The following is a 15140-nucleotide window of genomic DNA, read 5'->3' as shown; positions in this document are numbered from 1 at the left end:
TTAAGTAAGTTGAGGTAACTTGCCTTTCCTGCTTTTCACCGGGTACAGTGGCACATACCTGTAATCCCAGCATCTCAGGAGGCTGAAGCAGGAGGATCACAAGTTTGAGGCCAGCCTCAGCAACTTAGGCCTCCAAGAATTTAGTGAGACTGCCTCAAAATAAAAAATAAAAAAGCCTAGGGATGAGACCAAGTGGTAATGTGCCCCTGGGTTAAATCCCTAGTAACTGCCCCCCCCCAAAAAAAATTCCTACTTGTCCATATTGCAATTTTCCAAGGGCAGCATAGCATAAAATAAGGAAAGCCAAAAATTCAGTATTTTGATTCTTTTAAAATGTTTATCCTCAATGGAGGGTGATTTTTTTTCTTTTTTGAATCATGGTAACCCAGATATCTGGCATATATGTTGACAGAGCTGATATTAAACCAGTGCTACTTTTACTCTGTTCCCTAGTTATTTTTTCTTAAGTTTTCTTAGCTTTCCCTTAATTTCAAGTCTGTCTTTTCCACTGGACTGGGCAGGATGAGATCATCAGTCCATTTGTATTTGCTGTTAAAATGGTGATTTTTATGAAAGGAACTTTCCAGAATGGATCAGAAAAGAGTAGCATTGAGACCACTAAGTGGCCTTGCTCAGAAAAAGATCTAGATACAATTTATTAAAGACTCTTCCTCCTAACAGTGAAAAAGACAGGGGGAAGGGGGCAGACAGTATTATTAGGCATGTTCCCTACTGCAGATCATCAATGACCATGTAACAAGGGCACGTGGATTCTGCCTTTTGTGTCCAATGTTTGGCCAGATGACTCCTAACCTTCCTTTCTCCCTTCTGATTCTGAGATTCATTGTTAGGAAATTCAGCTTTTATCAGTATTCTAGTGAGACCAACTGCAAGAAGACTGAGACACCAAGTAATGAAATTGCTAATGTTGTTTTTCTCCAACTGGCTGAGTTTCAAGAGGAGCAGCAAAGCATGGCATCAAATAAAAATCTGCTCAGTGCTTAGTACAGCCCAATTAGTGATTACCTCTGTCCTTTCAGGGGTGATGAGTTGTGGAGTGAGCTAACATATAGAATTAGATTATCAAATCAAACTCTTGCAAATCAGAGAGATCTTTTTACCAAGTACCAAGCTTTACTGAATAATTTCAAGGATACAGGCAATCAAAAGGCTCAGCTGAAGCAGAGAGACCTGGGCTGTCAAGAATAGTGCCCCACATCATTTCTTTCTGCATCAGCAATGCACCTCACCCCTGGTCCAGAATAGATTAAGTCTCTATCGGAGGTTTGTAGGATTCTACATACACAGGAGAGCGTTTCAGTTATGAAATATCTCCATTTTATACCCAAGAGAGATGGATAGCTTATGTGACATTCTCCAGGAAATCATCTATGCCTCAGAGATCCCAGGTTCTATTTACCATAGATAATCTTAGCCAGGTACATTCTGTTAAGGGCATTTGAGAGATAAGGTCTCTTATGCCCAGCAAATAGCATTAGTCTTTTTACCCAGAGTTGACAAGGAAATAGACTGAGTCACCTCTCCTTTTCTTCCTCCACTCCCCACCCCCAATAATACCTCCTTAAACAAATAAATAAATAGATTTTCATAAACAAATAAATTGCTGGCCAGTTCTTTCCTTGCATGGAATTACCATCTTTCCTGATCTTTAAGGAAGATGGAGACAAACATATACATTGCTGAGTTTCTCTGCAAAGCAGGGACCACAATGCTTCATTAAATGAAGATTGTGAAGGTTTTTTGTTTAAATTTTGTTTTTGTACTGGGGATTGAACCCAGGGGCATTTTACCACTGAGCCAAATCACCAGCCCTTTTATAATTTTTTATTTTGAGACAGGGTCTTGCTAAATTGCTGAGGCTGGCTTTGAACTCATGATCCTCCTGCATCAGCCTCCTGAACTGCTGGGATTACAGGTGTGCACCACCATGCTTGGTTTAAATGCATTTGAATTTGCAATATTTTTAACTTAACATGGGTTTCTACATCTTCAACCCCATCATAAGTCGAGGATCAGTTGTACTCTTGGTCACACACTGTTGCTAGTTGACCCTGTTTCCACATTTTAATGACTTTTTTAGAAATGTTAACTCCTTCTTTGTTCTTCATCTGTCCCCTGTGGAGGAATTTTAGCAGACAACCAGTGACCGTGTGAAGGCTCAGACTTCCCAGGACACGGGCCTAGAACTAACCCTGCTATTTTCAAGGATGCCCCAGCTAAAACCTGGTTAGATTACAAAGAGAAATTGTACCCATAGGAGGCTTTTCCCTCATTTGTCTTCAGAGATAAATGGGAACAAAGCAGTATGTCCACTGTGGTTGCAGACAGAAGGCCCCACCCCTTTGATCAGAATCTTCCACATAGTTTTGAGCATGGCTTACTTAATAGCAATCCAGTTTAACTAAGTAGAATTGAATATTAGAATTTTTTCATGTTACAAGTTTCAATCTTTAGTTTGCAGAGAAATTTTACTTATGAACTGTGTGAAATTCTCTTGACCTGGCTTAGCAAATACAGAACATACTATTTCTTCATTAAGGTCATCATTCACAAGTCTGCCAACTTTTTCATTAAGTTCACTTTCTTGTCTGCTCGCATAAAGATGTCTATAGGTGGGCTGGGGAGATAGCTCAGCTGGTAGAGTGCTTGCCTTGAAAGCACAAGGCCCTGAGTTCGATCCCCAGCACTGCAAAAAAAAAAAAAAAGATGTCTATAGGCAGCTAAAATAAAGGTGGGAGTTACAAACTAGGGATTCCATGCATTAATTTTTAAAATAAACATGTTTTACAGTTTTAAATTTTTGTTTTCACAGCCATTACATGAGACAGATACTGGAAGCTCTACGCTATTGTCATGATAATAACATAATTCACAGAGATGTGAAGGTAAGTCATTCTTATCACTAATTTTAATTTTATGAAGAGAAACTGACCTAGTAAGTGATAATAATCAGAAATTTTTCTTTAATACTTTCATAGAGAGCATCTTACATGTAATTTTATTTGCAAATAAAAATTTATTTAGCTGCTTTATATTTGGAAAGTCATTGTACTAATTCTTAATAGGAACACCTTATCATTTCAATTTCCTTCTTTTTACTAAACATTGCATACAATCTAAAATTTCATTATTCCTCTTTTGCCATTGTGTAAGAGAAAGAAATGAAAAATTCAACAAATAGGAGAAATGAAACTCTATCCTATACTGAGTTAATTGAGGGGAAAATTAGAATTTGGTTAATGTAGTAAAAGTTAACCATGTACTTATATTTTCATAATGCTTCAAAGTACAATGGTCAGCATTGCATTTTCTTTGCAGGTAGTTTTTAAACATAGTATGAAATCATAATTAAAGATACAATACAGTTTATACCCTTTTCAGAATACAAGTGTGATCATTATTCACTCCATCCTGGTATCAAATTAATGAGAACTTTCAGTACCTGGCTCTTTAACATTGCCAAGCAAAACACAGAGACAATCCAGAAAGGACCAGTGGGCCCTTCTCCTGGCCTCCTGTCCCTTCCAAGGCGTAGATTCAACAGGGAGCCTCTTAGGTCTCTCCAGCCCTGGGCTATACTTTCAGACTCTGATATTATGTTGCTGACCTCTCTAACCCCCAGCACCCAGAGAAGAGGTGCTCCTTCCTTCAAGCCACATACTATTAAAGGTGTGGCTTCTTCAGTGTATTTTAAATAGCTAAAAGAATTAAGTAGAGTTTAGTTTAAGTTTCTATAATTGAGAAATTTTAAAAGAAATTCTTATAGTTAAAAACTGAGGGAAAACATGAGCAATTTAAAAACCAGCTGGTAGAATGTTAATAATAGCAAATGAAAATCAATGGAGAAATGTACAAAATGCACATTAGTGTAAGTTAGTTGTATAATGTCTTATTCATTCTTTTTAAATGTGTTGATAGGAAATTGATCCTGTTGTGAGAACGCAATACTGAACAAACCAATGGTTGCCTAGCACTTTTATAAAAAAAAATATTTGTCAGTTATCCAGAGAGTAAGAAGTATGGAAAGGTAAAGGAGGTGGGAATTGTCAAATATAATAGCGTGCTGTGTGATTCTTTTGCATTTAATGAATATGGGAAGGTACATATAAAGTAAAATATATCTGTATGTATTGTAAAATATATTCAAGAAAAAATGATGTAATAGCAGTATGTTAGGACTATTTTGCTCAACAGGCAATTTCATTTTGCATGAGTTCTGTTCTTGAAAGATAATTGTATCTGCAAGATGTAATAAATCATGATTGACAACACACTCCACTGTAATACTTTCAATAACATAGTCAGCTTTTGATTAGCCATGATATTTGCTATAATGACAATTCCAAACCAAATAAAATCCAAAAGTAGTTATATTTGACTTCTCCTTCTAATTTATATTCTGGTTTATTTATTCAACAAATATTTGAGTGCCTACTTCAACGGAACACTGTGCTTGGAGCCCTAAAAGGATTATGATCTCAGGAAGGAGATAAAGCAGTGTATCTTTCATCAACTACTGTAGATCACACATACCAAAATTTGGTGACTTAAAACAACAACTGTCATTATCTGTTCATGATTCTTCAGTTTGGGCAGAGTTTAATGGGGACAGCTCACTTCTGTTACCCAGGCCATTGGCTAAGGTGGCATGGCTAGTTTCCCCAGTCTTCTGGCATCTCAGCTGAGGAGACTGGAACAACTAGGAACTAACCAGGTCCTCTTCACTTTCTCTAATTCAGGGCTTCTCTCACTCTTCCCACATGGCCCCATCTCCCCCAGGATAGTGGCTCAGGGCTCCAAAAGAGCAGAAAGGGAGGGCGCCAGGCTTCTTGAAACCTGGGCCTGGAATTGGCATTGTGTCACATCCTCTGCATTCAGTTGGTAACATCAGTCATAAAAAGGTCATAATGTGCCAAGTGCAGTAGCACACACATGTAATCACAGTAACCATGGTGGCTGAGGCAGAAGGATTGCAAGCTTGAGGCCAGCCTCAGCAACTTAGCAAAGCCCTAAGCAATTCAGTGAGACCCTGTCTCAAAATGAAGGGCTGGGGAGATAGCTCAGCTGGTAGAGTGCTTGCCTTGCAAGCACAAGGCCCTGAGTTCGATCCCCAGTACTGCAAAAAAAAAGAAAGAAAGAAAGGACTGGGAATACAACTTAATGGTAGAGCACCCTGTGTTCAATTCCCCGCAAAATGATCATAAGGCTAACCTGGGTCCAAGAGGAAGAAAAATAGATTCATGTTTTTTAAATGTCTTTATTAGTGTATTGTAGTTGTACATAGTACTTGGGTTCTTTTTGACATAATCATACATGCATGGAATATCATTTGCTCCACTTCAGTCCCCAGTACTTCCCCTTCTCCTCCCCTCCTTCCTCCCACTGGCCCTCTTCCTCTGCTGCTTTTCATCTTTTGTTTGGAGTAGTGCCAGATGTACACAAGAACAGAAGAACTGGTTTATAAACAGGCAAACAAATAATTATCATACAAGGTAGAAAGTGGTAGTATCATTAAATGACACGGTCACTTAATGACCTGAGGAATTTCATGGAGGAGGTCATGTTGGAGCCTGGTCTTGAGTCATGGGGTAGTTATATGGAGACAAGAAGACATTTCACAGAGAAGGAACAGTATGTGCCTCAGTTTTGCATTGGATTAGATTAGATTAGTTTATTATTTCTAAAGTGCATGCCAAATAATTTTTAGGAAGCACCCAGAAACCTGCTGAGGAAGGGAAAAGAAAAGTCAAACTGCAAATTAATAAGAAACACCTTTTTTTTAAGTCAGCAGGGAGACTCAACACAGAGCACACATTTATGTTGATGTTCTTTATATTTCAGTACCTGGAATCTACACATTCCTTGTGGATAAATGGAATACTCACAATTTACTTAATTGGCAATGTTGAATTTCGGTGCATTTTCTTAAGATATTCATCCAAAAGATATTTACTGACAGCCTACTGTGTTGCAGGCACTGTCCTAGGAACTGGAGCATCATCAGTGAACAAAACAGACAAAGTCACTGCTCTTGTGGAGTTGACATTCTAGTTCAGAAGAGACACACAATAATGGTTTTGTTTTTACAGTGTTGGGGACCAAACCTGGAGCCTCATGCATGCTAGGCAGGTGCTCTACCCCGAGCTACAACCCCAGCTCAAGACAGACAACAGTCAATAAGCAGAAATAAGGAACTATATGGTAGGCTAGAATATGAAAAGGACTTCAGGGAAATAAGGGCCATAAGGCCAGGGAGTGTTAGAGTAGGAACTACAGTTTGAATATGGTGGTCGGAGCAGGCCTCATTGGGAACATGCCATCTGAGCAAGGACTTGAAGGAGGCAAGGGAGGGGCTGAGCTGATATCTAAGACGAGAATGTTCTGGGTAAAAGAAATAGCCAGTGCAAAGGTGCAAAGACAGGAACTCAAGTGGCCTGATTGAGGAACAGCAAGGAAGCAGGTTATGACTGAGGCAAAATGAGCAAAGGGGAGAGTAAAAAAAAAGCAAACCACCCCCTCCATCCTCCATCTCTCCTGACCCCATCTTAGACCAGAGGGGTAGTAGTGGAGGTGGTTTTGAAAAATGCAGTATATTTCATCTGTATCTCAAAAGTTGTGTCAATAGGATTTACTAATATAACTTTGGTAAACTTAGTTTGAGGATCTCGTTATGGAGGTATTCCCACATAGTAGTCAATTGTAAACCTTTCCTAACAATGCATTTCATGTGGCTACTCATTTTTAAAATTGCATTTGTTTTATTTTCTTAATACTTTTGCCAGTAAAGCAGCCTATCAGGTTTTCTTTGCATCCATGTATATATTCAGTGATTTGTCCATGTGTAGATTTAGTTTGTATGTACATTTTGGTTCTTGCAGTTAAATTTTTTGTCTATTTGTTTCCCTTGTATTTTGTAAACAAAATTGAAGAACATGGCAACACTTCATGTCTCTTTAAAACTTTAATTACCTGTTTCATCTGGCCAAGAATATTTTTATATTCCCTCCTTCCTTCTCTTCATTTTCCCTCCCTCTTTCCTTCCTTTTTTTCTCTCTCTCTCTTCTCTCCTTATCTCTTTTCCATTCTCATAATTCTTACCATAAGATTTTAAAGCATTCAGTTTCTCAAAGGTCCCACCATTATATTGATTAAGAGTACTTTTTTTCTTTACTTGGGCATTTCTTTTTGAATCATCATACTTGAGTCTGAAAAGGACTGTTAGATTTGAGTATACAAACCGGGTGTGGTGACACATGCCTGAAATCCCAGCCACTAGGGAGTCTGAGGCAAGAGGATCATGAGTTCAAAGCCAGCCTCAGCAACTTAGCAAGGCCCTAAGCAACTCAACCAGACCCTGTCTCTAAATAAAATAGAAAAAAAGGGCTGGGGATGTTGCTCAGTGGTTAAGCATCCCTGGGTTCAATCCCGGGTACCAAAAAAAAAGATTTGAATATACAGACCATGTGACCTGTAGTGGAACCTGCTTGTTTTGGAGCAGTTTCACATGAAATTGCATTAAAAGTAATAAGCCAGGCGTGGTGGTGTAATTCCAGCGATTTGGGAGGCTGAGGTAGGAGGATCACAAGTTCAAGGCCAACCTCAGTGACTTAGTGAAACCCTGTCTCGAAATAAATTTTAAAAAAGCTTAGAGGGTTGGGGATGTGGTTCAGTGGTAAAGCACCCCTGGGTTCAATCCCCAGTACCACATACACACAAAAAGTAATGGCATAATTCTTTGAAATTCAGGGAGAAATATCATGACACAAGGTCTTCCAACAGCCACACTAGTGACATTTGGAACCAGATACTTTGTAGTGAAAGGCTGTCCTGGGTATTGTAGCACATTTCTCAGCATCCTAGCCAATAGCATCTCCTCCCAGTTGTGACAACCAAAAATGTCTCCAGACCTTGTCAAATGTTCTCAGGGGCACAAAATTGCCCCTGGTTAAGACCCATCATCATCAGATATTAATTAAGGCATGCATACAAATTTCCATTTTTTTCTATCATCTTCTTCCCTTAGTTCATTTTTTTCTTGCGAAAGGATGAGAAAATTTCCATTATGTTTTTATTTTCTTCCTCTTGCCCCTAAATTAAAAGAACTTTGGATAAAATTTGCACAATCATTCAAGAAAATGCAACTCCTGGCCCCTTGCCTGCCTTTGCTGGCTCTGCTAAGCTCAGTTCATGGAATTCTCTGGGCTCTCCCAACCCTTGCTGACAGCCCCACAAGGCACCATGTGGATGTGCAGAGCCTCGGCATTCCATAGGCCTTTCTGTCACTCTGACCTACTCAGGTAGTTTTAATAAACAAAGTTGAAGTGACACAGTTCCTGTGGGAGCACAACTACTTGCTACACATGCAGTCACTTTCTATTTTGAATGGAGCCTGTTCCCAGGAGGTTTGGGTGCTTACTTTTTAGTTCTCAGAACTGTGCAAACCCACAGTGCACATACACTCAGCCTGAGACCTCCCGCACTAGTGTTTCTGGGTATGTTTCCTATAAATGGTTTTCCTTGCAATGTGGTCAACACGCCTAGCTGCCCTTTGCTCCCCCTCTGATCTCAGTTCTCCTTTCACCTGCTGAAGGTCTGACTTTATTATAAATGTGTGTTCATCACATAACACTCATTGCCACAGCATTGTGGATTTCTTAAAGTATTCCTTCCTCTTGCCTATGATTGCTGTCGTTTCTTTGGTATCTGTGACCGTGACTCCCAAAAGTCCCTCATATTGTATTTAAAAAATTTAATTGTAATTAAAATGCAAACTTTTTATTCCTTATGATAAGAAGCACACCGTCAATCCTCAGGCATTACTTCTGTGAGGTTGTTGAACATGTGCACATTGTTTGAATAATCATACTTAGAAAACTCATAAATTATAAGATCACCAATTTATCTTGCATCTCTAACAGCTATGTATGCCTTTCTCCTCCCATCCTACCCTTCAAAATACCAAAACTCCTTGATTTATTGGGGGAAAGATAAATGATTTCTTGTTGAAAGTGGCTCTTTTCACTACTCCTCTCCTGAGCCAGTGGTGGTATGTCATGTAGCCAGGTTTCTCTGCCAGGTATAAAACCTTTCTAGCTATAGGAACTCTCCAGTGGTATCAATCCCATTGGAATTTGGGGGCCATCAGAAGGTTGCAAGCATTAGACTGCACAATTGAAATACTTAATGAATTACCAGTGTCCTTTCTGTGTTCCCTTTGTGGTTTGCCAGCAAGCTTCTCTTTCACTGGTCTTCACATGTTTGCCTGTAACAGCTTCTACCCTTGCAAACTGCAAAGCTGGGGATAGGCCACAAGTCTTCACATGTTTGCCTGTAACAGCTTCTACCCTTGCAAACTGCAAAGCCAGAGATAGGCCACAAGTCCTCACCAAATTAGAATTAGGATGGGCCATCTTCCTCTCCTACCCAGAGAGGACAGACTCACTTCCAGGTTGGGTAGTCATCCTGAATATTGCTTGCCAGTCTTAATGGTTTGTGTTCCTGATTAATAATTTGAAATCTGCTTTAATGAGTGTGTACATTGGAAGAATCAAAGGGGAAATAAACATATGTCATGCCTGTTTTCTTGTTAAAATATAATCCCATTAACCTGTAAGTCAAAATTCAAGCTTTCTGAAATTCCAAACTTGTGATTGACCATAACTCACAAACACATTAAAAATACCATTTTTCTGAAATCCAAACTTTAAAATTAGAGTAAATTTAGAAAAGGATTTTTTATATAAAACATTTACTGTAACATTAAATAGCCAGTTTTTCAATTCAATTTAAGAAAAACTCAGCATGGTTCAATCTGTTTGGGAAAGCATCTGTGGTGTAAAGATAAACATGATCATTAAAAAAAACCTTAAAGAACAAAAAAAATTATCATAATTTGTATGCTTAGTATAGTTCAGTACATGGAGTTTCCTATCAGAATGAATAACTTGAAATACCTAAGTGAATCCCACACCATGTGTGCATCCACAAGAATTGGGTCCTAATTAGAATAAGATATTTCATGCTTGTATAATTTTATCAAAATGGAATCTGTCATGTATAACTGAAATGAGCCAATTAAAAAAAAAGAGTAACTTAAAGAGAAATTGTGCACACCTTTTTTCCTGCCTTTTTAAATGTAGGAAACTCTACTTTGATATCTTTTATTTCAAGTAGTGGGTACAGCTATAAAGTGATTTTTTAAATAATGATTTTTAGAAGTCACATATTTTTTAAGCTTCTAAGTCACATATTTTTTAAGCTTCTAAGTGCAGTGACGTTTAATATAGTATTGTGTGTGTTAAATGAAAGTTACTGATCATCTCAGTTCCTCTTAGAATAAAACTACTGTTATACCTGTGGAAAATTCCAGGCATCTCAGGAACTTTCCTGATGAACTTTGAGTTATTCTGATCCACATGTCTAGAAAGTCACTAGAATGGACACCTCCATTTACAGACAGCGTATAGGGAGATCACTTGGAATTCCCAAACCTTCTTTGTCTGAAAATTATTGAACCAGAAATCTACTCTTAAAGACTAGATATCTATTGTAAATACTTAAAGCTGGAATTTGGTTAGACTTTTCTCTGAACATTTTCATCTCTCACTTAAGCACTGAAATAAAAAGAACAAACATTTACTTTTTTCTTATTGATTTTTAATGAGAATTACACAAATGTGTCAGAACCATCTCAAATAATTTTGAACATGGCTCTTAGAGAATCTATACAGTGAATTGCTTCTACAGTTCTAATTCAGTAACAAAACATGCTTTGAAGTTAAAGACTTGGAAGTGTCATGTGAACTTACTTTAAACTTCTCCTTGAGCACTGAAGGAATTGCCATATGGAGGAAACAATTAAGCAGTTTCTAAGTGGTAAGTTATAGTTATTGGTTGATTATGTTCAACTGTTTTTGTTTGGTTCTCATCAGAAAAAGAGAATGCAAGTACCAAAGGAGGAGAAATAGAAAACTGATTATAGCTCCAAGGTGCTTATGATCTTTGGGGGAAGACAACACATTTACATTTTTTAAAAATCATAACGTATATGATACAGAATACAGTCACCATCATTTGTCTTACTGACAAGATTACATGGAAGAAAGAAATGACCGTTAAGAAATGCTTACTTCTTGAATATTTACTTAGATATTGGAGAAAATCGGGCTTGCTTAACTATGCTCTTCAGGTTTTTCATCAGCAAGTAAATTGGCATACTTTATAGTTGTGATGATTAAAATAATACGTGTCAAGCATATAAGCAGAGTGCCTAACACATAGCAAGTGCCAAGTGACATTATCTGATTTAATAATAGTGCCTATGAATAAGGTAGTATTTTCTGTTCTACAAATGAAAAAATAAACATGTGAAAAGGGTAAGTAATTTGCTTAAGATTGCCCAGCTAAATAAGATATGGAACCAGGATTGAACCCAGGGAGTCTAAATTCAGGGTCCAATCTTTAACTATGATACTGCTTTATCATGCATTCATTTCACAAAATTAATTGAATATATCTACATGCCTGGTACTGTATACCATTAATAACATTTTTATATTAGATATAGAGGAAAATACACAAAATGTGATGAAGATGGGCACATATAATGATGTATTAGCTTTTTATTTTGACAAAGCCTAATCCAAATATTTAAGCATATTTATAAGTAATATGTGTTCATTAAATATTGGAATCAATGAATATTGCCTTTCCTAGTAACATGAGTCAGATAACTTCAAATAAATATGTTCATAAAACCTTGGATTTTTTATACTGTATTATTCATGCATTTCGTGAGGACATTTCTTATTTTTTTCTCGTACTCATTCTTAAAATTTTATATGTTACCAACAAAACAAATGCTAACCTTTGTATTCTAAGATGGACTCTTGTATTCTTAGTACAAAGCAGACAACCCATAAACCATTTGCTTCTTTATCCTACAGTCATGAAATACTGTGTTCTGGAGAGAAGATCCACAATAGAGTTTAAACAGAAAATGGTCGGTTGCTTTCATATGCGGTGGTATCCTTTCAGTACACTTGACTTTCACCTCTGAAAATCTCTGCCATCTCAACTTTCAATATAAGTAGAACTTTAAGCGAGTTTTATGAATATATTTACTTATTTTTAAAATCCAGAGAGGCTTTCTTGGTGCCTGCTGTCAACCAAGATATGACATGTTAATCATTTAGGTTAGTGTCCCTAATAGAGTCACATGAACACTGCTGTTTCATGGTGTTTTCCATCCAAAAGTCAACGATATGGTTGTATATGTGATGAATTAGACTTCATAAAGAGATTATATAGTGTCTTCTTGAACGTTTTATCTAATAGAAGAAATATAATGGGGTCTGTACTACTTCTGGCTGAAGCAAGACAAGTGAGGACGTTTTTTATTTCTATTAAATTATTCAATTGCTGACAGCCCTCTCTCTGATGCAGAACATAAAAAATGGGTTTAAAAATACTATATGGAAGAAAGCAAACTATGAGTAGAATCTGGATAACCAAAAGATGTCTTTTCACAGAACTGTAAGTCAGATCTTTCTCCACAATGGATGTACAGGTCCTTATTTTTCTCAGATGATTGACAAAAGAGTAGTATGATGTTAGCACCACTAAAAAGGAAAATCCAATAAATGTGGTTCCAATAAGGCCTGCAATCTGAGAGATCATGGCTCCTAGTTCCATCTGTGGATTGTAGCACAGGCTCTCTCCTCCTTCCGTAGCCTCCACGACTGAGTAGTATATAATAATGGGAAAAATTATGCCCAGGACAACTCCCCATATATAAATGCACAGTTTTCTGGCAAAGTTGGGCTGGCGAAACTTTTTCAGTAAATGGCCATAAAATATTTTCTCATAGCATGACGTAGTCTCTTGCTTGGAATCCTTTTTCATTAAGGTAGCATAGCGGCTTATGGCTATCCAACTTAAAATTAAGAGACTGACAAACATACTCACATGCATGGACAGCGTTCCCAGAAAATTGACCACTCTGCATTGTACAGAGTGATATTCCCATTGGTAGCCTTTCAGGAAATAGATAACCATGAAAGGCATGGCACCGCACACAAGTAAGTTTGCAGTCACAAGATGTGCCAGATAGATGTGCGTTGATGTTTTCTTACCTATTTTTGTTAAAAACACCCACTGAGAAAGTGAGTTTCCAAAGAGACCAACAATACAAAGCACGGTATAAATGATTGGCAGAGCTGTGGAAGAGATCATAGATGGTTGAATGCATGTTGAGTTGTTCCTCATTTATATCAAATTTTTTGAATTTGTCACAGGAGCTAGAACAGAATTGCAGATATTTTATATCAAATTATGCATAGTATTTAAGCTAAATAGTAAAAAAAGCAGTGGAGGAAATAAAATAGTTACAAAATGTTTTGGATGGAAAAAAGGAATAGCTTGCTTCTTACCTTTTCTAATCACAGTTGTCCAGTTGAAGTACAAAAGAAGTGTTCTTATTGTGATGGACAGTGCTTTTGTCTAAAAAACAAAATTTGATGCAAAGAAATAAATGCCTGAGATTTAAAACTTGACTTTAGAAGAATTTATAGTTCTTAGATCATAAAGCAATGTGTAAGTGATGACAAATTTTGCCTAGAAATGTAATTTTAGAAAATTTAAGGTACATGCAAACTATTCATGCTGGTCAAAGGAAAGTATTATATAAGTATTTTGTTCCACATTTAAGGAGAGATAGGTTGGGCACAGCAACTCAGTTTGTAATCCCAGTGACTGGGGAGGCCAAGGCAGGAGGATCAAAAGTCTGAGGTCAGCCTCTGCAATTTTGCAAGACCCCATCTCAAAAAAAGGCCTGGGGTATAGCTCAGTGGTAGAGTACCCCTGAGTTCAATCCCTGGTACCAAAGAGAAAAATAGAGGGATAAGACTCTTTTTAATTAATACATTAACTACATGCAAATAGTCTTTCCTGGCTAGGTTTAAAACACTTCTCTATAACCCACTACTATTAAGAGCCCCTTTTCATAATCCAGAAGTAAACTCAATTCCTCATGAACAAAAACTCAGGAAAGAGCCTAAATTTAAATAAAGGAAAACATAGTGACCAAGGATAGACGCCCAAATCCCAGGATCATTGCCAAAGGGTGTCAGTAATTTTTCACCTCAAATAGTTAATGTTAAACTGTCATATTTTCAATAATAAGTTGACTTTACAATTATGTCAGAACTGTAGTTGCTGTGCTTGTTGGCTAGAGCGCCCTCAAGTGTCCTCATGTGTAATTAGTATCTTTCAGTTTTAAATTTGTTTAGAGGATGTGCTGTTCTAATCACAGAATAAATGCAGGTGTGGTTTTTGCTTTTTTATTTCTTTTTTTTAAATCTTTCTTGCTGTGCAGAGTACACATGAAGTGTTGAAGAATGACGAGCTCTTTTTCATTCTTACTTTTCTCCTTATTTCCTTATTTTGTTCAGGCAGTAAATAACAAAGACAAGTTACTGGATTCTGGCCAAATAAGAACCATGATCTCTATTCAGAATGTTCCACTTTTCTCTCTGTTCTTCACCACTGCTTTCTGAGCACCGCATTCTCCACTCATTTATGATCTACAACAGGGTTTTTCAATCCTTTTTTTAAAACATTGCATTCTCTGTTTTGATAAGCATAAAATTTTTATCGTATGCCAATCTCAGCCCTCAGCTCCTGAGGGCTTTTTTAGTCTCTATCCCTCTTCACAATTGTGGTTTTATTAATTTTCTGCCTCTTGGGTTGCTTTAAAATTATGTCAGTTTTTACAGAACTAGGCATTTTTTCCAAATATGATATTATAATTTCAAAATGATTTTTTAAACCACACAGTCTACACTCAAAGACTTAAAAACTTAAACTCTGTGCAGTCTCTAGGTTCAAACATTGAGCACTTAATTAATACCTACCCCTGTCTTCATCATTTTATTTATTTCTTTGTGATTTTTATTTAGAAAACAGTCCATATGCTTCAGAGTGAGTCTGTATCAGAGAACTGTAATCTGGTTGCAGTTAGTGTAGATGCAGTTATAAATATATAAAACCTAATCTGTAACTTCACTGATTTAAAAATCAGTCAAATAAAGAATGAAGTGAGGCAGTTTATTTCTTCAGAA

General features: G+C 37.1%; 2 protein-coding genes across 13 annotated transcripts in view; one reads left to right on the top strand and one right to left on the bottom strand.

Annotated features, from left to right (window-relative positions):
• The window catches only part of Cask (calcium/calmodulin dependent serine protein kinase), a 361598-nt gene that overhangs the window by 176147 nt on the left and 170311 nt on the right, over positions 1 to 15140 (top strand). For all 12 annotated transcript variants that reach the window (XM_047535418.1, XM_047535425.1, XM_047535422.1 and 9 more), the window contains exon 5: positions 2834 to 2906. In XM_047535418.1, coding sequence (XP_047391374.1) covers positions 2834 to 2906 — 73 coding nt within the window. The remainder of the gene's footprint in view (positions 1 to 2833; positions 2907 to 15140) is intronic.
• On the bottom strand, positions 11918 to 13520 carry Gpr82 (G protein-coupled receptor 82). Its single transcript, XM_047535433.1, has 2 exons — positions 13452 to 13520; positions 11918 to 13319 (listed from the first exon to the last, which is right to left on the bottom strand). The coding sequence occupies exon 2, from the start codon at positions 13285 to 13287 to the stop codon at positions 12277 to 12279; it is 1011 nt and encodes a 336-aa protein (XP_047391389.1). The 5' UTR covers positions 13288 to 13319; positions 13452 to 13520; the 3' UTR covers positions 11918 to 12276.

This window comes from Sciurus carolinensis, chromosome X (assembly GCF_902686445.1).
Source record: "Sciurus carolinensis chromosome X, mSciCar1.2, whole genome shotgun sequence".
NCBI lineage: Eukaryota > Metazoa > Chordata > Mammalia > Rodentia > Sciuridae > Sciurus > Sciurus carolinensis.
The sequence above is the reverse complement of the archived record's forward strand: the minus strand, read 5'-3'. Positions and strand labels throughout refer to the sequence as shown.

Excerpts from the sequence above, each read along its gene's own strand:
- Gpr82 (XM_047535433.1), bottom strand. The coding sequence starts at position 13,287 with ATGAGGAACAACTCAACATGCATTCAACCATCTATGATCTCTTCCACA.